The sequence below is a fragment of the Erpetoichthys calabaricus genome, chromosome 6, assembly GCF_900747795.2.
Source record: "Erpetoichthys calabaricus chromosome 6, fErpCal1.3, whole genome shotgun sequence".
Lineage (NCBI taxonomy): Eukaryota > Metazoa > Chordata > Cladistia > Polypteriformes > Polypteridae > Erpetoichthys > Erpetoichthys calabaricus.
In genome coordinates this window covers 176,782,750-176,807,584 of record NC_041399.2, presented here as the reverse complement: position 1 = coordinate 176,807,584, position 24,835 = coordinate 176,782,750, and the positions used below count along the sequence as shown (strand labels likewise).

The window sequence follows — 24,835 nt, the reverse complement described above, 5'->3', positions numbered from 1 at the left end:
ACAGGTTGGTGTGACTTAATAGTGACAGAGTCAAAGGTTTGGAGATACATCTGCATACAAAGTCTTAAGGCAAGGATGGGGTCACCTTCGGATAATTCCATGACAAAACACCAGCTGTTTACAATTGTTTTCTACAGATATGCCCTAAAACGCAATTTACTAATAACTCAATAAATGAATGCTAGCATACATTTTAGACAGCCTTCTTCTAATCTGACCCTTGGTTAAGTGTAACATGAGCACTTTGCACGTAGCTATTGGACTGGAAGTGTCATATTAAGAATGACTTAAAATACCAAAATCAAACATTAAAAAAGTACATAGTTACACAGGGCTTTTACATGCTCAACTTGACACCATGACAATATACAGCTGTTTGGGAGTTTTTATTTTTGCTGATGGTTGTAAACAATAGTGACTCCCCAAGGATGCTTGGTGTAACAAAATGAGGAAAAATTTAGTCATCTTTTATAGCCAGTGTAAATAAAATTGTAATCATAAATAATTCCCACATTACCTATGCTTTTAAGGAGGTGTACATTCACACTTAACACTGAAGTGAAAGGCCTTCAGTACAGATCAAAGTAAAAATAAAAAAAGGAAAATTACCACAGCTTATTTACATATGTGCCTTTTTACCTGGATAATATGATTTTATACTGCATCAAAAGAAACACAAATAAGCATGCTTTTATGCTTATAATAAAGTCATTAACGAAAACTTCAGGTAATTGCTGCCCTTTTCATTTGTTCTAATTCAAAGCTCAAGATCCAGGACCTCCATTATGCTACATGTTCTGTTCATGACAGCAGTGCTTATGCTCCAAAAAACAGAAAATAATTCATTGCACCCAGGCTTTAATCATTACCCTTGAAAAAAAAATCAATCATGAGCTCTAGCAACTGCTATATGACACAGACCTTTAAAAGAATAAAAACATCAAAACAGTGTTCCTAAAAAAGTGATGAATGACCAGTCCACCCACACCATCACTACTGCATCAGCAACTCCTATCGCTTCAACTGGTGGAACAAATGATTAGTCCACCTCTGATCATCAGTGTGGGCTGTCTGAAACTGAGGAGGTGACGCACAGGAAAAGCAGGGGGACCAGCTGGAGTCAGTCCATGAGTTCTTAAGGCCTGTGTTGACCAACTTTGTTATGTCCTCTGTCACCTGTTTAGTCTGTCACTAAGGCTGTAAAAGGTGCCACTGCTAATAATGCATAATGCACTGTTCCTGTTCCTAAGAAGGCAGGCACATTTCAATTAATGGCTACAGACCAGTGGCTCTTACATTCTGCATCGTGAAGACCTTTGAAAGGCTTCTTTTGGACTATATGCGCTTTCTTCTGAAAGACCTTCTGAACCTACTGCACTCTGCCTATTATACAAAGACTGGAGTGGAGGATAATTATCTCTTTGCTCCACACGGCTTTTTCCCATCTGGAAAAATTTGGTTGCACTGTGAGGATTATGTGTTTTGATTTCTCCAGTGCCTTCTATACAATCCAGCCATTCCACTTAAGTGGTAAGCGGATGAGTCTATATTGACCTGAATTGTGGACTATCTGTTGGGCAGACTGCAGTTTGTAAGGCTCAAAGACTGTGCCTCTAATATGGATGTGAGCAACACTGGAACACCACAAGGAACAGTCCTGTCTCATGTTCTCTTTACTCTGTACATCTCAGAGTATAAATACAACCCTAGGTCATGTCAGTTGCAGAATATCTCTGATGAATTTGCACTATTGGTGAGGTGTTGTCAAGGGGAATTATACAGAAATTTGGAGTCAGATGGAGAACCTTGTTTCTTGGTGCAGAAAGAATTATCTGCAACTTAACATCAGTAAATCTAAGGAATTGCTTATTGATTTTTTCCACACCAGAGACCCTCTTCGGTATGTTTGGTCAGTATCCACAGAGTGGATGCAGAGGCGATGCCCTGCTACTTTGGGGTACACATCAAAGACAAGTTGGATGGGTCTTGAACACAGTGGAGCAAGAAAGAGCAGAGCAGCCTCTTTTCTTGCCCTCCTTTAATGTGGATAGTGACATTATTTACATATTTTGCAATTCTGTCATGGTCAGTACAATATTCTATACTGTAGAATCCTAGAGTGGTAACATCATTTCAAAACAGTCCCACTGAATCAACAAGCTAATTAAATAGCCAAGCTCAGTTATGGAATGCACATTAGACCCACTGGAGGTAGTAGCAAAGGAGAGATTGAAAACAAAACTGATGGCCATTGTGAACAATGCTGCACATCCTCTCTCTGGTACAGTAACACCAAGTACTTTCAGCCAACAAATTATTCAGTAGAAGTGTGTCAAAAAATGCTGTCCGGTCTACCTAGTATGCCATCCATCATGTGATGACATCTCTCTTGGCCACATAACTCATCTCCCAAATGATGTTGCAGATAAGATTCCCCTTCACATTTCTTGTGGTTTGAGAGATGGTATTCCATTTTGTTTCTGATTGGATATGATCAGAAGGTTGTCCACATAAAACCGGGGTATATCAAGTATGTTTAGACTGCGACCTTGGAACCTTTGCAGGATTTCTTATTGCTGAATATAAGACAACATGGCGGAGGATGTGTGTCACGGGTGATAAAGACTAGTGATGATCAAAAAGATGAGGTCAAGAGCAGAAAATTGGACAGATGTTTGGGTTGTTTTGGTTACATTGACTTTTCAAAGGCATTTTCCTCTGCCTTCCATTCAACATTGGATTAGTAGATTAGGGTGGTGGTTTTTCAAAGTGAAGAAGAGTATGTCTTATAATTACTGAATGATCAAATCACTCAGCCTCTCTGGTAAAACCCAAGCATCCAAGTCCTGAGACAAAGTTCTCAGGTCATCAGTAGGTCTATGATCCTCACATATAATTACATACTTTGGTTTGGAACCAAAAGTACAAGATACCTAGTACAGACAGCCAAAATGGTGCACAAATGTAGGATTACTGGGCGTAATGTCTATCAGAGTGAGAGGCCCTCAGTGGTATATAAGGACAGAATCAAAGAACTTTTGATGCACCATATTAAAAATTACATATACTATATATCATGTGTACTGTATATAATGTGATGGGCAACGCATACGGGTGGGCATCCCGGCAGGAAGGAGGATGGTTCCTTAAGTAGATGGGAGGCCAGTCGTATCTCACCATAAGAAACAGGGCGAAGATCATTCTATATCGCCTAGAACACAGGCAGAAGATGCCTGTGACAGAATGGAAACACTGGTGTCCCGGCTGGGTTAGATTCAGGAATAGTACCTGGCTGGAAGGCCCATATAATGGAAGGACTGGGGAGGACAATTGATTTGGTACATTTCCTCCCCCAGAATGTTAGGTGGCAATCTCCCTGGTTTAAAGTTCCCACAGGGCATGCTGGAACCTGTAATCCCTTGATACAGCCCTGTGGTGTTCTGTGGGGGCTGCCAGGGGGAGCAGAAGGGGATAACAACCCCAATTGACCCAGAAGAACTTCCACCGGGCTATGCCCTAGATAAAAGAGGCCACTCAACCTCATCCAGGTGGGTCAGAGTCGGGTGGAAGTGGACAGATCTCACCTGCAAGGTGCAGAGAAGGAGAAAAGAGAGAGAAACTGAGGAGAATTGTGTGTATTATATTATTGGAACCTTTCTGGAAGGTAACTGTGAAAATAAACCAGTTTTATTTGAATAGGACTTGTGTCTGTGAGGTTGTGTCTGGGGTTTGGGCTCTCTGGTGCCCCCTGGCGGATCACAATAAGTTTAAATATTTCACAGTCAATCCCTCGCTTCCAGGGCAAATTTGATTATAAAGACTTACACCAAGTATAGCTGTAGGGGCATTTAAAACTTTAAGAAAAAAAAAACCTCACAATTAAATGCTGTCTATTTTACATTGATTTATTTATTTATTGATTTATTTCATTAACACCATGACATATATTAACCTCATATGAGATTTGTTGTTTATTAAAGAGCAGGATCATTCACTCCTTGGTCACAATAGACACCTGCTGCCTAGACACATGGAACCCCCAGTTCTACAGTTAAGTAGCCTTATCATAGTGCCTTTAGTTTTTACTTTATACATTTTCTTCTAACTTCAATGACATTGTATACTGTATAATGAATATTATCAAGCAGTACACTTGATGCCTGCAAAAGCCTTCAGAAGAAAAGTTATAGTTGCTAAACCAAAAGGGAGCAAAGACATGCTGAGAAGTATTCCTTAAGACAGTGGAGAAATCGATAATACATACAATGAAGGCAAAAAATACATGGCTTTTTAGTCATGAGAAATCAATTTAATTTATTTTTAGTATTCAGCTTCTAGATGTTGTATATGTCCAATCTTCGCATTCTAAGCTGCAACCTGTAGTCCAGCAGGATAATATGACTGCCAAGAAAGCAGTGATGCTAATGCTCACTGCAAATGCAGTCAGTAGAGTCTCCTGAAGTCTTTTTAGACTTTTGTACTGTAGCTAGAAACCAGTGGAGGATTTTTGTTTTTTGTTCTGCAGAGTATTTTACAACCCCTTGATTTAAAGTCAATTAAAGTAATGCGTCACATTGGAAAGGCATGGTTCAAGCACAACAGCTTTCAGCATCAACCCTGGATGTGACACAAGTCCATCGCAAGAGCTAAAGACTGATGACAATATAAGTAACACTGTTGAATATTTAATATTAATGAAGAGATTCCCAACCTGCATTTTCTGCTTATGTATACATTTGTACAAATATAACCAAAATATTTCTGTTTATCAGGGGAATCACTCAGTAATAAATTTGGCACCTTTCACAGTTGCTACCATATCATCACTGGAAATTTTAGAAAAGAAATGAAAATAAAATACAAAGAAAAACTGAATAACAGATTAAAAAAGGGTATTTTTCAGTTTTTGTAAATTTAGCAGATTCTCATTCAAAATAAAATGTAAACATTAAAAAAGTCAAAATCTTTCAAATACTAGTGTTATTAAACTAATTATAGAATTTCCCATGGTATGAATTAATATGATTTTTTTTGGATTAGAAAATATTTTTAAAAATTTCACAAAATCACATAAAAACACACAATACTGTGTATATGGTAATATGGCAAAACAGTACCAGTGTTTTTTAATGCTCTTTTATCTTTGTTTATTTATTATTAAAAAAAATATGTACATACCTTATCTTCAGGTACAGCATTTGGATCAAATCCACAAGCACTTGTTATATTTGGAAATATGTGTGACCATCCCTTTGCTGTACAGTTTTTGCTTATATTGCCTGCAAAGAAAATTGTATAATTTTATTAAATAGCTCACATGACTATGGATTTTATGCATCTTTGTATTTCTTACACTAAAAATAGAAATAAAATTTATTAATCCCAAATTATATATATATATATTTATACATATATAGTACAGTTATATATATATATATACTGTATATATATACAGTATATATAGTAGACCCCCGCAAATTCGCGGCCTCAGTCATTCACAGATTTTTCCTTAGAACCTAACTAATAATTGTTAGCAGAAACCGCAAATATCCTCCGCAATTTTTATGGCTTTTATCGTGGCAATACTGTACTGTAGAGAGAACAGGAAGCAACTGTAGAGAAAACGCAGTTTGGGATGGTGAAAGTAGCCAATAGAATTTGAAACTGCAACTCCCAGCAGTCCCTGCAGTGGATCTGATTGGTCTTCTGCTGAGGGTGCTGGGGCTGTTGAGGTCAAAGGATGTCAGCGCGGCTTGTGTTTTCCATTTACTTAAAAAGCCTGAACAGCACCTGTCCTTTCTGGCTGATTATTTTGTTTCTCTCTCCTCCCCCAGACATCCTCTGCTCCTGTTGGGGGTTGTGCTCCCCTATGATGTTTGTCTATTCTTTAATCGATAATGTGTGTGTGTGTGTGTCTCTCTCTCTCGCGAGAGAGATACCATATTGTTTTTGTTGACCCTCTTCTCCACTTACAGAGCTAGTTTACTGTTTTTCTTTGAAATAAATACTCAAAAACATTTAACCTACTGATGCCTCAATTAACACTAGAATTACCAGAGTCTACGAAAAAACTTGTAGATCCGGCCCACCTTAAAACTGTTCTCACCTCTCTTTTGTCTTCTAAATGTGTCGATTAAGACGAGCAGCAAAAAGCCCGCTATTCCATCCCCCACCATCGCAAAACGTTCACTAAGTTTTCCCAGCTCATGCCTTGTTTGATTATCTGGGAGTGACTGAACTGGAGTTTTAGAGTGGAAATAATAGATCGTTATTTGGAACACATGCAGTTCATGTGTGTTCCGTTTCTACAGTAATCTGTGTAAACACATTGTTAAAACAGAAACTTTTTCATATTTTAGTAATAAATGTTACAAAATGTAGGCATAAACTATAGAATGTGTGAAGCCTGACGGCCAAACATCAAATAAACACTTTCACAAAAGGTTCAAGGCTGTAACAACACCGTCCGTGGTGTAATGCTGAGATTTGCTGACTTGGAGCACAGCAACCCTGCTGTGCTATAGAGACGCGAGTTCGATTCCCAGCTATGGAGAAAGTGTGGACTTCATGCTTTTTACTTAGAGTCAGAACAGGAGCTTGTTCAGCTTATTCAGCTTCTGATCTGACTCAAACAGCGCCAGTATAACTTCACACCCAACCTGACGCTGTTCGTTTTCAAATAATATTGCATTACTTTGACGATGTTTTCTGATTGGTACTATTCGCGTCATAAAATGATTTCTTCAAAACGTCACATGTATTTGTCTCTTTCTTTTTTAAAATGTGCGTTGTAGCACACAGAAACTGGCCACCTGCATGTTCTTGCGCACACTGAATAAGACAGCGCTATATGCAATCATCAGATTCAAATGTTAACAGCTAACAGTTATATAGCACGGAATGGAAATCAGCAGTTCTTAGCATTGCATCACGCAAGCTGTCATATCAACCGCCTACTGTAACTTGCTTTCTTTTTTCTTCGGTTATAGTCTTGAATAAAAGTGCACTTGTTTTGTTATACTTTTACATCAACATATGTTCCTGTGTTTGAGCTACATGGGCATGCTCAAAAAATACACGTGTAATGCCACGAAAAGTGCATGCAGACACTTCAGTTCACAATCATTGGTACGACAATGCAGTCACAAGTACACTGCAGAGCTATAGCGCGTCTTTATGTGAAAACAGCAGTGTCAGATGGGGAGTGTCTGATGATTTCATATAGCGCTGAAGTTACTACTCTTTACTATGCTTTCCTCTGCATGTCCTGGAGTACAAAAGAAACAGCATACAGCAACATGTAGGGACTGGCAAGATTGTGGGGAAAAAAACACGTGGTCCTATGTATCGTGATACACTGCAGAGCTATAGCGCGTCTTTATGTGAAAACAGCACTGTCAGGTGGGGGGTGGGGTGGTAGTAGGGAAGGATCCTGAACGCGACAGAGAATGAAAAGTGAATTAAAAAAAAAAAAACAAAGCTAACCTTTGCAAATATCATAAATTACACCGGCTGTTACAGACTGAAATCAAATGTATCTTTTTATTCTAAAACAGTAAAAATAAGAACACTTCACAAAAGGGAGTCATGCAGGATTGAACTCGTGACCTTCTGATTTCCAGTCAGCAACTGATACTGTTGCGCCACTCATAGTAAATGAGTGTCAATGTCGCACACTAAGGCGGCTTTTTTTGGCGGCGGCTTTTTTTTTTTTGTAACTTTTGTGAAAGTGTCTCTTTGATATTTGGACTTCAGGCTTCATACATTATATAGTTTATGTCTACATTTTGCCATTTGTTACTAGAATATAAAAACGTTTCTGTTTTAAAAATGTGTTTACACAGATTACTGTAGAAATGCAACACACATGAAATGTGTGTGTTCCAAATAATGATTTATTATTTCCACTCTAAAACTCCACTTCACTCCCAGATAATCAATCAAGACATGAGCTGGGAGAAGTTCGTGTACGTTCTAAGTCGGTGGGGGGATGGAATAGCCGACTGCTTGCAGCATGTCTTTATCAGTACATTTAGATGACAAAAGACGCTGGTGGAGAGGTGAGAACGGTTTTAAGAAGCGATTTAAGGTGGGCCGGATCTACGAGTTTTTTCGTAGGCTCTGGTAATTCTAGTGTTAATGTATGGTAATTTTATTGGTATTTATTTTGATTATTGAAACTTACCAGTAGCTGCTGCATTTCCCACCCTAGGCTTATACTCGAGTCAGTAAGTTTTTCCAGTTTTGTAGGTAAAATTAGGTACCTCGGCTTATATTCGGGTCGGCTTATACTCAAGTATATACGGTAATGTATATATGGTATGCTACATTTTTGAAGCATTAATGTACATCCATACAATATATTTTATTGAAGAATGCAGAAGAGAGCATATTTAATTTGGAACATAAAAGGAGTAGAGCTGTGGGCCAAAGGTCTCAGAGTCCCTGGAGGACTAGTCACTTTTCATTTTTGAAATTGGCCCCCGTAATTGAGAGAGAGTGACAGAAAGAGTATCAGCTCGCTTCACTGTATCCACACCATATCAAAGCGAGCTTCATTTGAGAGTAGTATGTTCAGTTCAGCAACCCTCCAGACATCACTTTTTATTACTTATGGCTGTGTACCAAATAGGGAGGCTGGTGTTTCCACAGTTCTGAACCTGACCCTGAATATATGTTTACCTTAATATGTTTTGTATATAATTATAAATATTTGTACGGTTTCTTTTGGAAAGATAAAAAGATAAAATGGTAATTGTAAGGCAGTGATGTTTGCTGTGCACTGTTCTGTTTAGTGGTTGCTGTTTTGGATTGTGTACTATGGTGAGAAAACTGAACTTGTTTTACCTGGCAGACTCTTAAAAAAGCAAGACAATTACAGAATGGTTAAAGCAACACCAATATTCAAAGGACAGCACCAATGGACAATAATAAGCAATTAATAGAATCTTTGTATTATTGTTAATTTCTTCTACTCCCAATGAAATCCTGGTGTTTTTCCTCTGCCTGTTTCTATAAACGCATTTTCAATGTGTGTGACAGAGAATGACATGTATGGTTTATTGGAAAATGTAGTTTATTGTGGAGGAGACTTGAGAAAGCAGGCTAGTGCTGTCTGTGGAATTTAAACACCATATACTGTACAACAGACAACATGCTTATGTCAGTGTTGAATGTGTACGTTACCCTATGCCAAGCAGAAACTGTGAATGAAAAACATAGTTTGTTCCAAAAGATTGTTACATCAGTCAGTGTGGCAAGAATAAAGCTTGTAAACAAACATGTCAGCGTGTGCCTTGCAGAGTGTGCAATGTCTCAACACAGTAGGCCACATTTCATTGATCTGCAGCTGATGCCGGTGTTTATAACTTGACACCTTGAGACAATACAGTAGCTTACATTTACACTATATTTTAAAAATAGGTTAAAAAGATTGTTCCATTTTTTTACATGAATTTTTAGGTTAGAAAGATAAATCATACTTCTCCCACTGCATGTTTCCTTCCAGTTGACTCTTTCAAAACGAACCAACTAAACAGACCTCTTACTTAAGATAGCTGTGAAGTGAATATTTGTAAAAAAAATTGACTCCTTAAAGTTGTGTAGGAATTAAGAAAAAGTACCAGATTTTAGTATCAAATTTAAAAATAGTCTAAATACAGTAATCCCTCCTCCATCGCGGGGGTTGCATTCCAGAGCCACCCGCGAAATAAGAAAATCCGCGAAGTAGAAACCATATGTTTATATGGTTATTTTTATATTGTCATGCTTGGGTCACAGATTTGCACAGAAACACAGGAGGTTGTAGAGAGACAGGAACGTTATTCAAACACTGCAAATAAACATTTGTCTCTTTTTCAAAAGTTTAAACTGTGCTCCATGACAAGACAGAGATGACAGTTCTGTCTCACAATTAAAAGAATGCAAACATATATTCCTCTTCAAAGGAAACAGAGAGGAAAGCAAACAAATCAATAGGGCTGTTTGGCTTTTAAGTATGCGAAGCACCGCCGGTACAAAGCTGTTGAAGGCGGCAGCTCACACCCCCTCCGTCAGGAGCAGGGAGAGAGAGAGAGAGAGAGAGACAGAGAAAAACAAAGTCAAAAATCAATACGTGCCCTTTGAGCTTTTAAGTATGCGAAGCACCGTGCAGCATGTCGCTTCACTAAGCAGCTGCACACAGAAGGTAGCAACGTGAAGATAATCTTTCAGCATTTTTAGACGAGCGTCCCGTATCGTCTAGGTGTGCGAACAGCCCCCCTGCTCACACCCCCTACGTCAGGATCAGAGAAAGTCAGCGCAAGAGAGAGAGAGAGAAAGTAAGTTGGGTAGCTTCTCGGCCATCTGCCAATAGTGTCCCTTGTATGAAATCAACTGGGCAAACCAACTGAGGAAGCATGTACCAGAAATTAAAAGACCCATTGTCCTCAGAAATCCGCGAACCAGCAAAAAATCCGCGATATATATTTAAATATGCTTACATATAAAATCCGCGATAGAGTGAAGCCGCAAAAGGCGAAGCGCGATATAGCGAGGGATCACTGTAGTTACATAAAACAATCACAGATGCAGAACACAAAACTGTGAAATATATGGGAACCATTTCCTTAAAATAGCCTATTTAACACTGAACTACGTTAAAACGAATATCCACACAAATGGATAAAAAAATCTTTGAACACAAAATAAAATACTAAGCACCTATATTTTACAAAATATGCCAGATGCATATTTGTGAAAATCCAATCTTAATAAAAATGTGCTCATTGTGTACAGAGCCTGGCAAAAGTCTTTCCTTTCTTATTCAGCAGCTGACTTGAATTTGGTGCTACCTGCTTGTGTTGCAACAAACTGTGTTAAGGCCTCAAATATAAAAAACACGCTGTCAGTTCAAGCAAATATCAAATAGTCATATCAGGTAGTAAACACTCTTATCAACGTCTCTAAGGTTTACCACTGTCACACACATACGCATGGGAGGCAGCTAAAGGGCTTGAGTAAGGGCAGTTCTGAGACATGCCGGGATGTGGCAAAGTGCACTGACTCTTTTTCTCCCTTTCCTGTAGACCATTCCACCTGACTCTCTTGACGTCACTTCCGGGACCGAGCCTATGGAAGGAAACCTTGCCGGCTCCGGCCCCTGTGATATCACGTCCGGGCTCGAACCAATGGCTGAAGAACATGAGCCCGATCCCTATGATCTCACTTCCTGTCTTCCCCTTTAAAAGCCTGCACCTTTTCCCTATTCCCTCAGTTCTGTTTGGACTCGGTTTTGTGCACATCAGTGCTGTGTTATTTTGAGAAAGCAACTTTGCAGCCAGGAAACCAAATTATACAGGTGGCTTCCCCAAACCTTTATATGACTCTGTCTCAAGTTTGTGACACCACATATTACTTGAAATGTATTAATTACTTGCTGTGGTACCTATCTAAGTGGGCTGAAATCTAAGCAATTAAAGTAGATGTCATATTTTTTACTTGATACATGGGTTGTAGTACGCACCGGATCCCTTTCCCTCGCAGTGGCCTTTTACTCTTTGGACGGAGTACAGTAATCCCTCGCTATATCGCGCTTCGCCTTTCGCGGCTTCACTCCATCGCGGATTTTATATGTAAGCATATTTAAATATATATCGCGGATTTTTCACTGCTTCGCGGGTTTCTGCAGACAATGGGTCTTTTATTTTCTGGTACATGCTTCCTCAGTTGGTTTGCCCAGTTGATTTCATACAAGGGACGCTATTGGCAGATGGCTGAGAAGCTACCCAACTTAATTTTCTTTCTCTCTCTCTTGCGCTTTCTCTGATCCTGACGTAGGTGGATTGAGCAGGGGGGCTGTACGCACACCTAGACGATACGGACGCTCGTCTAAAAATGCTGAAAGATTATCTTCATGTTACTATCTTTTGTGCAGCTGCTTAGTGAAGCGACATGCTGCACAGTGCTTCGCATACTTAAAAGCTCAAAGGGCACGTATTGATTTGTGCTTGAAAAACAAACTCTGTCTCTCTCTCTCTCCCTGCTCCTGACAGAGGGGGTGTGAGCTGCCGCCTTCAACAGCTTTGTGCCGCGGTGCTTCGCATACTTAAGCCAAACAGCCCTATTGATTTGTTTGCTTTTGTCTCTGTCTATCTCTCTGACATGATCTGCTCCTGACACACTCCTTTGAAGACGAAGATATGTTTGCATTCTTTTAATTGTGAGATAGAACTGTCATCTCTGTCTTGTCATGGAGCACAGTTTAAACTTTTGAAAAAGAGACAAATGTTAGTTTGCAGTGTTTGAATAACGTTCCTGTCTCTCTACAACCTCCTGTGTTTCTGCGCAAATCTGTGACCCAAGCATGACAATATAAAAATAACCATATAAACATATGGTTTCTACTTCACGGATTTTCTTATTTCGCGGGTGGCTCTGGAACGCAACCCCCGCGATGGAGGAGGGATTACTGTAGCCCATTTTTGCTGCTTCCCCTCAGAGTTGCCCGTTGAACTGACCAAATTTTATAGTCAAAGTGTTTTGCTGGGAAAATGTGGCAGTGGTTGCTATCACATTGGCCTTGTTTAGCACCTCTAGCCTAGTCATGTCAGAGCTTTGGTTTTCGATTTATCGTTATTTTCACTCATCCATTACCCACCACATAAATTTATCAGTCATTAGCATTACAACTATTAACCTCATTCATGTTGGCCAAGAGGGTGCAAGAAGTTACCTAACACACTGCTGTTGTCAGCATACATTGTTGGCCGCATTTTGAATTTCTAGGAAAATATTCGGCAAACAAGGTCATCAGCGAACACTGCATATTCATTATGAAAAATGCTTTTGTGAGATTTGACAATTAACACTAGTCATGGTTTATCCAGGTTTTATCCATGGTTCAAATATGATTTATTTTTGTATTTTTTATATTATTTTGTATTTTATTTCAACTATTTTATTTCTTTTCACTCTTTAAGCATATTGAATACTATGTTGTGTATTAATTATTTTATAATTCTGTATTATGCTAGTATTGTAGTTGTCTTTGTTTTCTGCCTTGACCCTTGTATGTGGAGCCCCAGGAGGCTGGGCCACCTAATGCTGCTGCTGCGGAAGCTGCCAATAACATTCCTTCTTCAGCATTGTGATTGCTCCTATCATTCAGTTTGTGCTTTTCTTTTGGATTTTGATTGCCTGGTTTTGACTGACTTTCTTTTAGGCAAGCCTATTTTTCTTTTGCTTCTGTTTTAATATATATTTTTATTTTTTAATCCTCTTTAATAAATAAAGTAAGAAAATGTAAGAATGTAAAGAAACGTTGTCTTGATTCTGGACCACAGTTTTTTCTTAGTGTTCCTTTTTCCTTTTTTTGGACAGTTTGCTTTTTAAAGTCTTTGCACTAACATTTGTCTTGTGCAGTTTGTAAGCTTGCCCATTTGGGGTTATGCTGCTTTAATCGGTGACTCTTTTGATGTAAACCTGTGGTGAAAGCAACTATGGCTTTTGTGTGTTTCTGAGGCCTGCACCTTTTTGAACTTATCTTCTCAGTGAGTGGAAATTCTGCAAACAGAAACAAAATGCTATTCATGGTAAACTCAGGATGCATTAGCAAAATATCTATGTGTTATCTTAAGCTGTGATCTGTTCTTTATTAATAATATTAGTCATCTAAATAATGCTGTTTCCACCTAGAAAATATGGGTTGATTAAGTTAGTTTCAGACCACATAGAACAGAGAAAAGTTAATTTGTGTATTCATTTCAAACAGAGTTTAGTTTAAAGTTTTACTCATAGACTGCTTAAATTTTCTTGTCAGTTGTACAGATCATTATTAAGACTGGGAATTATGGCCATTAAACTCCTCTTTTTAAATTTACATGCAAGTAAGCCAATTTCACAATTTTACATTCTTACAATTAAAACCTATAGTGACTTGGGCCCCACTTACCTAACAGTGATAATTAATATCTATGCTTCAGAAACCTACCTTGTGATCACAATTTCAGGCCTTCGGTGCTAAAAATGTAAAGAAAATTATTGCAGAAAGTGGATCTTTTAGCTACAGGGTGTCCAAAATTTGAAACCATAACTGTGTTGATGCAACATACGCCTCGGTGTAAAGTTTTGATTTGTTCTCAGAGTGAAAAAAAGAACTGCAATCCCTGAATAGCTAACTAATTTATGAAAACAAATTTATTTAAAAAAATAAGTGAAAGTCTTAATAAAAGCAAACTTCACAAAAAAAGGCATCATCAAGTATTCATTGAAAGGAAAAAAAGTAAATCTCTTAAACAAAATACTAGCTAAAGGTCAAATAGCAATAATTAAAATAGTGTTATTCTCATTCTTCCAAAAGGGCAAATGTAGATAAGACAAAGGATCAAAGCTAGGAATCAAACTCCCATGTAACAAAGCCCAATGCACAAGCTGTTAGCCAAATCAAAAAGAACAAAATAAAAAGATTTTATCTACAAACTTGGATGCTGAGTTCTACTTATCTTAAGAAGCATCACAATGATGACCTCATGTGACACAACTTCTTGATGTGTGTCCTCAACAATAGACACCAGTGCTATAGTAACAAATATATTAATTGGCAGTGCCCACAAAAAAAAACAAGATGGCATTGTGATAAGTCCAAAATATGATGGTAACATAAAATTAAAATTCTCAAGTTAAAACAAGAGTAAAAAATGAAAGTGAAGCTAAGTTCTACAGGTTTCAAAGCCACAGAAGAAATTAAGTGCCATAGAATCTAGAACAATTTAAATGAAATGAGCTAATATAACAATTCTCAGTACTTCAGTTTTAGATCAGTTGCCCCAAGCTTTATGTTTAACTACAGCTAAAAAATATAAAACCTCAGTGAAGGAAGCTAAAAACACACATGGCTGGAATTTAATTCCCCACAGTTAAATGGGGATAGCAAATGCCATAAATAGGGGCTTACGTGGCAGCCCACCTTCAGTATTAGGAGGACTTCCCCCTTAGGCTCAACAAAAAGAGGAGGGACTAAAACAGAACAGTTACAAAACAAGATGAAGATCATTGCAAAACTATTACTAAATAAGGAAGTAATCAATAAAAATAAATAGAAAAGAAATGGATACAGACAATTTAATTTATGAAAAAATAAAATAATTACAAAATAAGTACAAAAGCATAAAAATAAAAACTACAGCCAGGGACAGATGCCAATTCAGAACCCGATGCCAGACAGATCAAGCATAGCACAGCACATTCCTATATTTGTCCATATTGGATTTGTGGAAATCACTCTGACAGTCTACTGATTCTCTGTCTATTATTTTGACCTGCTTTTGGCCATGAAACAAAACATAAGAATGGGTGAATGATTTTGGCATCAGCAACAACTGACTTCCATATGATTGTTGTAATGTTAGCATGTACAGTACCATCATGAACAATGGTGTGCATCCCCTCTGTGACACACTAGCACTGAGTACTTTTACTACTCGGCTCCAATACGACAACACACATTTATAGTGCCTTACTGTGACTGCTCTCTTATCATTAGCCAAGGCAGAGGTTTTCTTCTTTTTCTGTTATTGTTTACGTATATTTGAGGGGGTTGTTGTTTTTGGTTAGTTGCATTTCTTGAGCTTCTCTAAAAAGCTAAATATCCTCTTGGGATTAAAAAAGACTATCTATCGATTACATGAAGTCTGTAGCCAGGCAGGAATGTTTAGCTATGTCAACCAGATTTTGACTTTCTTCATTCTAGTCTTCCTAGCATTCATTCCATCTTGTAAAATGCAATCAAGCACACAGCAATCATCTAAAACATAATGCTTCATTAGTCATGATTGTTCTACTTGCAAATGCTTTGAAACGCGAAAAGAGTAGACTTTTTTTCAAATATACCTGGTTTGCTGAAAAAGTTGCCAAACATTTTTGGGCAAGGGACAGTAACTGTTTCTCCAATAACAGCTGGTTTCCAGCAGGTAAGGTTATCCCACTTTCCCTCGCACCCTGGAATTAAAACATAAAAGTAAAGATTACTATAGAAAAAGCAAAGCACCATTTTCATAACAATACATTGAGTGACCTTGAATATTTAGGAATATATTAGCCTTATGCAGTGAACAGGTACCCTATTTGAAGTTGGTTTCCTGACTTGCACCAGGTGCTTGTGTTGGCTATGGCCCTGGCAACCTTGAATTGAATTAAGTGTATCTGAGAAGATTTGTGTATGTAAATGAATATGTATAGTGTATAGTTATTGCTCTTGTGATGTTAATATAACTGTAATATTTATTCAATCATTCATTTTTTTTTACCAAGCCTACTCAATCCAATTCTCATTTGTCAGTTTTAACCTATCCTAGCAGCACTAGCAGGACTACCCAGCCCTGAAGAGGGCACCAGGCCATCACACAGCATGTTGGCACACACACCATGGACCAAATGAGTTATCAATGACCATAGTGTGCATGTATTGTCAAGTGGGAGGATAAGTCGAGTATCCAAAGGGAAAACCAAGCCAGACACAGGTAGATATGCAAACTCCCAACAGGCAGTTCCCAACCCAGAATTCAAATGCAGCATTATGTGTGTATTTATTATTTATATTATAATAAATAATATGATTAATATAATTATTCATTATTAATATAAATTAATATACTTATAATTATTAATATATTATTCTATTATTTATATTATATTAAGAACAAAATGCAATAACAAAAAAAACTTAGCAAATACAATAATCCATTCTAAAGAAATCCATGAAACACAACATTCAATCCCATCTCATATGACAACAGAATGAAGCTATTCTTCATATAAAATAAAACAGCATGCTTACGTTACAATTACACTCATGAATTATTGTCAAATTCTGAAAAAAATTCTGAAGAAATCTGCATAAGAACAACTGTATTTTTTCCAATTTGAGAAAATACTGAACATTACTTTTCCAGTCAGCTATAAAAGGTGCAATAGGAGTCATCAGTTGAGGAAAACAATTATTTGAATGTCGTAGCGGATGGCCGGGGGTTATGCCCGGCTGGGATGCCTAGAAGGACCAGGAGAGGGACTATACCTCCCCTGGACCACGAGAGGGCAGCCGCCCTGGTCTGTATGGGGGCCACGGGAACCGAGCATAGAAGCGCAACCCTATTGGGGCCCGTGGCCACCACGGGGGGCGCCCAGAGGATTGTAGAGCCCTGGATGTCAGCACTTCCGCCACACCCGGAAGTGCTGCCGGAAGGAATTCCAGGGACACCCGGAGTGTTTCCAGGTGCTCATGCGGCACTTCCGCCACACCAGGAAGTGCTGCCAGAAGACCATCACAGAGCACCTAGAGCACATCCAGGTGGCTATAAAAGTGACCACCTCCCTTGAGTAGACAAGCTGGAGTCGTGTGGAAGAAGACAGCTTGGGAGGAGAGGAGCAAAGGCGGCAGAAGGAGAAGTCCAGACGGGAGAGACGGACTTGTTAAGGGTGTTTGGTGCATGGGCACTGTGTTGTGTGCAGGAACTGTAAATAAACGTGTGTGTTTTTCAAGACATTCTGTGTCTGCCTGTTTGCGTCTGGGCTGAACTATCACAATGTACAGTATAATATTCTATATCATCAGGTATTAAATATTGCTGATACATCAGTAGGAATGGTTTTAAACAGAAGGCTATCCAAGAGATAGACAAACTTCTTTGCCCAAAATAGTCTAAACATAGAACTTTCTCAAAATATGTGGCCTAGTGGTGAAAGACCTCACAGGTTAGAACTGCCCCAGGTACATTATGGACAATTTTAGACAAAATATATATTAATATTGAATTATTTTAAATGAATGATGGCCTGCTTTGGTGCATTATGAACTAGAATGTATTTTTTGAATGCTTGCTTTACTTTCTTTTCCTGAGATTTTTATCAAGATATCACTTTGTTGACATACTCTGAAGGTGCTGTCTGCATCTTCATCCACACTAGTCAGTGTAACCTCAGGAATAGATATTGGTAACATGTGAAGTACGGGTTATTAAACCAGCGAATTTCCTTAAAGAGTGAAAATCAAAATTGTTGGGGTCCCTGAAAATAAATTTAAAAATCATGTTATGATGTTATGCATCCCTCAGTGCTATTTACTAGGTTTGTGACATGTAGAGATGTATAAATGGAAGTATTCTAACTGGTGAGGAAGGAGGAAGACCGCATCCGTTAAATCTGGAGAATTTGAAGAAAAGGATAAATTGGATCTCCAAGCAGGCGTTAGAGCTATCTCATAAGGGGCATCATTTTAGTGATGAGAATGACATTGATTGCTAATACTGTGATGCCAACAGAGTCAGGAACAGCATGAGGGTAATTACATCCTTTTCCCAGTTCATATTTCTTGTTTTGAAAGTATTTCCTTTGCCTGTAAAAATGGGAAAGTCAACTCATTGGTCCCGTTAGGCTCCAAGAGCGCAATGTTGCAGTTTACTATTTTTCAAAAAATAAGCCTGTAAATGCAATTCTCCCAAGAGGACTTCAATTCCCAGCAATCAACAGGAATGTGCAGGAGCTGACAAAAGGAATCTTGGATAGGCACATGCTTTAAAAAGAGTCAGAATTCATGGGAAAGAAAGGGTACGCATGCGTTACAAAAGTAGCTGCTTTGTGTGATGCTGGTCAGAATTACAAGGTAGTGTGGTTTTTGGATTTACAGAGTGTGTATAACAATATGATGCTATCCTAAGTAAATGCATTTTCTGTAGCTAACTTATTGTATATTCAACATTGTTCAGACAATGCTGGATCACTGATGGAACACCTGATTTTTATAGGATAATTTGCACACTATATATAGTGGAAGGATGAAGCAAGTTGGATAGGTTGCCTTAGACAAAATTTCTACTTTACATAAGACAGAAAATATGTGTCACTGGAATATTAAATTTGCGGTATAACAGTTTTAAATTACACAAGTACATAATCAATATAAAGATACAGAATCTAAAGTATCTAAGGAAAAGGTATGGTGGTGCACTGGTAGTGCTTCTTCCTTACAATAAGGAGGCTGGGGATCACATCTAGGGTGCCCCCTGCATGGAGTTTGCCTCCTATCCCCATGTCACTCTGAGGTTTTCTGCCACAGTCCAAATTCATGCAGGTTAGGTGATTTGTGTGCTTGTGTGTGAGTGTGTTTGCCCTGCGATAGACTAATGCCCCATCCATCCTTTGTTCTGCCTTGTGCCCTATGCTTGCTGGGATAGCCTCCAGCTGCACTGTGACCCTGCCCTGGAAAAGCAGGATTAAAAGATGAATGGATGGACACCTAAATGTCAGGATAACCAGTGATTTCCATACATTAAAAACTGAATGCAATAAAGAAGGTTGAAATAAGTGATTATCTTGCATCTACCTTAAAATGTGTCCTACATTCCGTATCTTTAATAAATGGTCAAACACTGGATTGTTGGTAAATGGACAGTGCCTGGAGCAGAGAGTAAAGCTAAAAGGATTTTGAGCAGAAATTCCTTTCCACTGCTAACCAAGCATGTTTTTATGGATTTCTGCCAATTTTCAATATCGTATTATATGAATATTTTCAATTTAGCAATAGAACTGATTAGGTAGTTCCATGCCACACTCAGCTTTAGATTTCTTTAGAATGTTGGCTGTTTTGAATTCTGGAAAGAATATGTTACAATTGAGGCTAACTTCTAAGTAAATGATTTATTGATAAATATTAGGATGCTCTGAAAAATATGTAGAAGCCATTGAAAGGATATTCATTTTTATGATATTAATTCTTCTGGCTAAAGTAAGAGAAGGGAGGACCATCTATATCTTCTTGTTTACTATCACATTACTGAAATTATATTTATGTGCTCTATATGTTCAGGACTGTTAGAATACAGGAACTTTTAACTTTATTAATCCCTTGGGGAAATTCAGAAATATGTATTATATATTATATATTTTGTGAACAGTTGGTGGCGCCACTGAACCCTCAAACCCCAGATATACAAGACCCAACACATCTCCAGGTTTAAATATAAATATTTTTAATCCACACAGTTCTATTCAGACAATAAACACAACCAAATATATACTTTTAATTATCATTACTTCTCTCTCTCCTTCCGTGAGTGTCACCCGCTGCCACCCAACTCTAACTCATTTAGGTGTGGCAGCAGGTTCCTTTTAAGCAGGACCCAGGAGTACTTCCTGTGGCACATCGTGACTTGTTGGAAGCACTTCCAGGTCATCTGGAAACCTGGGATGACTTCCCCCACCAGAGCCCTTTATGGTTGCCCAAGGATCCCTACAGGGCTGTACTTCCAGACTCCAATTCCCAAGCAGCCCTGTGGGTATCCAACTGGGAACACTGGCGAGGAATACTGCCACCTGTTGATTTGGGGGATGAACTGCTGCCAGCTTTCAGCTCTGCTCAGTCCATTAGTCCTTTCGGAAACAAAAAAAGCACAAAAGCACATCCATTTTTTAATCTGTTTAATCAAATTCAGACTGAGGTTTGTCCTAGCATCTTCAGGCACAAGGCAGGAACTAACCATGGAAAAGGCAGGAGTCTATCATTGGGTACCATCACACACACACACACACACACACAGCCACACTCATTCATTTTTAGAGTTACCAAATACCCTTACTTACTTGTTTTGTTACACTAGAGAAAAACGCAAGACCCTGGACAAAAACCCATGGAGACAGGCAGTCACCAAGCTAGAAGTTGAACAGATCACAGCACAGCTGTACAACAGCTACACTGACTGCATGCCCCTTTTCCATTTTAAATAGTTTACAGCTATCTGTTCATTCTTCAATTCATTCATTCGCTGAGCCTCATTTGTTCATTGCAAGGTCATGAAAAGGCACTTAACATACTACTGTAGTATTATTTATTAACTTTTTGTTCACCTGGTTTTACCAGGAGTACTCTTATCTAAGATGTTCATCTGTGAAACCCACAAGACCATGAAGTGTAACTTGTATAATATTTTCTTGGGTTTATTTAAAAAAAATAACAAAATATGAATTTCACACCCACCCCAAAACTCCTTTTTGAATAACACAGCAAAATTCACCTCCCAAGCATTTCCTTAACCTCCAACTGACCTAATACATCCTTGCGGCTGTCACAGGATGCTGGACATGACACATTTCCAACTTGAAGCAATGCACGCAGAGTTCTAACGTGATGATGTGTGATACAGACATAATAAATCATAAGGCGTACTTTTTGGTCGACATATATACTATTCAGCAATAACTAAGAGAGATTCAAAATATTTACCAGAGTTTGGTGTTGTACTGGTGTTGGCTATAGTAATGACTTTTACAATAAGGAAGTGATTTAGGACAGCTGTGAACTTAAAGATGAGAAGAATAAGCTGCCATTTCCTGCCTGTTTGTGGTTTGCTAAGTAGGAAGCATCTCTGTAGTTAGTAACTGCTTTACCGAGCTAGTTTCAGTCTGATAATGCAGTTACTTTTCAAAAGATAACCAAAACACTTCCATAAAGGATTACATTTTTAGGTGTATTTAAGTGCATTTTTAATATGCTGCAAAATCATATAAGATTAGTTATAATGAACATTTTAAAAACTTGGCAAAAATCCATACATCTGTTATGAAACTCACTTAACTAAGTAAGCATTCATTCCTTTATATATTTATTCTCTGTACACATCCTTTTTTCTATCCATCTATTATTAAACTCACTTAATCATGTCAATGGTGAAAGTGGGCCAAGCAGTACTAGGAGCAAGGTAGAAACCCCCAATGGACAGGCTGCTGGCCAACTGCAGGGCTTACTGGTACTCATAACATAACCTGCATGTCTTTGTGTTGTGGAAGAAAGCAGAGAGAATGTGAAAACACTGCACAGCACAAAGAGTGCCTGAGGAGGGATGTGAACTCTGAAAGCTCCAAATGTGAGTTAGCTCTGCTAGCCATGGCATCATTGTAAAGGACTTATTGTACTTAAGAATTTTTGTTTATTTTTCTTAAGGATAAAATACATTGCAAATTAATCTAATTTTATGTTTTATTTTTTATCTGTGTATAATAAGTAAGAGATATAAAAGAAAAATGTCAAGAGCACAGTAGCATGGTGTTATGTGCACTGTACACCAGCAAGATAAAAAGACCTCAGCACTAAAAGAAATGTATATCATACCGAGTTATCAAATGAGTTTCCCATTTGATTAATCCACACAAAATGACTACAGTTCTGCAGGGACCAGTATCTTTCATTTTATTGTATTACAAAAATCCCTCATGCCATTCTGGAAAGCTAAAAGCATGCCCACTTTCAGAGAGCCTTGAATGGTAATATGTTCAGATAGCAAGGTAGCAAGTGGCTCTCCAAAAATGTGTAATTAGTTCTCACTTTGGAGTTGCACCTATTAGGCTCTTAGACTCTCAAGGAAGCAAGTCTTGCTTATTCATTACCACTCCGCACTGGCCATGTGTTTTGATCCCAGTGTCACTAAGTAGAAGCTCCCACCACTCATGGTAAGAAAGTCTTTATAAATCTGTAAGCTTTATTGTGTAAAACACATTAGGAAATTCAACAAAATGTGACATATTATGACACTATCTATCTATCTATCTATCTATCTATCTATCTATCTATCTATCTATCTATCTATCTATCTATCTATCTATCTATCTATCTATTTTTTCTATCTATCTATCTATCTATCTATCTATCTATCTATCTATCTATCTATCTATCTATCTATCTATCTATCTATCTATCTATCTATTGTCACAAACTCGCACAAGAGCCATAGCAAGGTTTGGGGCATCCACCCGTATATTGTTTTCCTGTCTGCTAAATTGCAAAACAAATTATAGCACTGATATGCACAAACCACAGTCCAAAACAGAACTGAGGGAATAGGGTAAAGGTGGAGGCTTTTAAAGGTCAGTATAGGAAGTGACGTCAAAGGAGCCGGGACCGGAAGAGTCTTCAACCATAGGTACAGGCCCGGACATGATCTCCAGAAAGGTCTTTATCTATAGGTTCAGACCTGGAAGTGATGTCAACAGGGCCAGGTGGAATTTCCTGTGCACTCTGCCACATCATGGTCTGGTTCGGAATTGCCCTGATTCAAGCCCTTTAGCTGCCTCACATGCACACGTGTGTGACACTATCTATCTATCTATCTATCTATCTATCTATCTATCTATCTATCTATCTATCTATCTATCTATCTATCTATCTATCTATCTATCTATCTATCTATCTTGCTTGATTTTTCTTAAGAGTGACAAAAAGAAGCAGAAAAATCACGCTGCTTAATGTATAAATGTTAATAACATTATTTTTTATTTTATTTAAAAATTACTGGAAGTGTTATTAAACTAGTACAAATATCACTCTGTATAGTATTTTAAAATCAGTAATGAAAAACAGTGGGAAACTCTGTATAATAAAAATCTTTCCAATTAAAAAGCTTCCATTTTATGACAACTACACAGAGCAGATGGCGAGATTAAGAGCTTTTATTAGTAAGGAAACCAGAACACCTGTGTTTACAGCCCCCTTGTTAATTTTTACCTTAAATCCAAATTTTTACAGAAGAGGCTTCACATTTCTCAGTTATAGTTTTTATTTACAGAAAGTTTAAAAGCTGTTTCCCATTTTATCATATTTACACTCTTGGTGTTTTATAGTCCTTTCTGTTTACCATATTCCAGTGGCTAAACTCCACAGACCTAAATAGTTTGAATGATTCTGAAACATATTAATCATTTTGTCAATCATAACATAATAGTGCGCTTTTTGACTAACAGCTGAAAGACTTAACAAGCCTGACTTTAAAAGCAACACATTGTAGGTAAAAAATAAAATCTCCTCTGCCAGAACTGAACAAGATGTTACGTCATTGTTTAACAGGCACCTTAGGAATTAAACAAACAAGCTGTGAAATGAGCTCAATATTCATGCTTGTTATTGACTATACTTCCCAGCAAAGAACAAAATGTTTGAGGCCAGTGGCACAGTGAGCCTGCAGCTGCATTGATAGTTTACATCCCGTCAACCTGATAAATTTGAACGCTCTGTGTACTAACACTGTATCATTGTCACTAACACAGCCATTAAAGTCTTGGCAACTGATAAGGAAGCTGGCAGTTTAGCAGTGAGGTGCAAATAACAAGAAAAGAGCCAATCAGCACTACTGCCTCTCAGGTCTCTCATATCTCGCAAAGTCATTGTCAAGGGTTCTCGACTCAAAACACTTGGAGAACCACTGCTCTAGTAGGAGCAAAGCCATTTACAGTTAAAGTTGTCTAACAAAGGTGCCCACTGACATTCTGGAAAATGTGTATCACTTGGCTATTGTGCATACAGCAGGATTTCTCCAAGACGACATGTAGACTTAAAGTGAACAAAGGGAAGTCTCGCCAGGTGTGCTCAACATGTTACAAGTATGAGCCTCAGCAAGACTAAAATGTGTAGAAGATAAATTGAGGAGAATGTACATTGAATGTACACTGAGTAGCTTTTGCCTGCTGTCCTTGGTCTGCAACTTTTTTACTATGGAGTTTCATTTTACTTGAGAAACCTTGCACTCCACTGTTTCATGTAATGCATTATCCCATATTTTGTTAAAATGTCCTGTTAATAATTGATTGTAGCTTACTATGAGCTTGATAGTATGATGCGCTGCTGGATATATACAGTAATTGATTCATTAGAGATTTGTTTACCATGGCACGGAAAAGAGGCAACATGTTGCATGTTGGTCGGATACACAAGTAAGAATTTCACGGTACTCTGAACAATCAACAACACTACTACCATTACTACTAATGCTACATGCTAAACAGAACACATCTCTCCTACTTCTGATCCACAGTTTCCAAC

The 24,835-nt window shown here is 38.1% G+C and overlaps 1 protein-coding gene across 1 annotated transcript in view; it reads right to left on the bottom strand.

Moving 5' to 3' along the window:
- Positions 1-24,835, bottom strand: part of vipr2 (vasoactive intestinal peptide receptor 2) — a 192,215-nt gene that overhangs the window by 90,788 nt on the left and 76,592 nt on the right. The window contains exons 3-4 of the mRNA XM_028804135.2: positions 15,868-15,975; positions 5,179-5,279 (exon numbers count right to left, since the gene is read on the bottom strand). Of these exons, the coding sequence (XP_028659968.1) occupies positions 5,179-5,279; positions 15,868-15,975 (209 nt within the window). The remainder of the gene's footprint in view (positions 1-5,178; positions 5,280-15,867; positions 15,976-24,835) is intronic.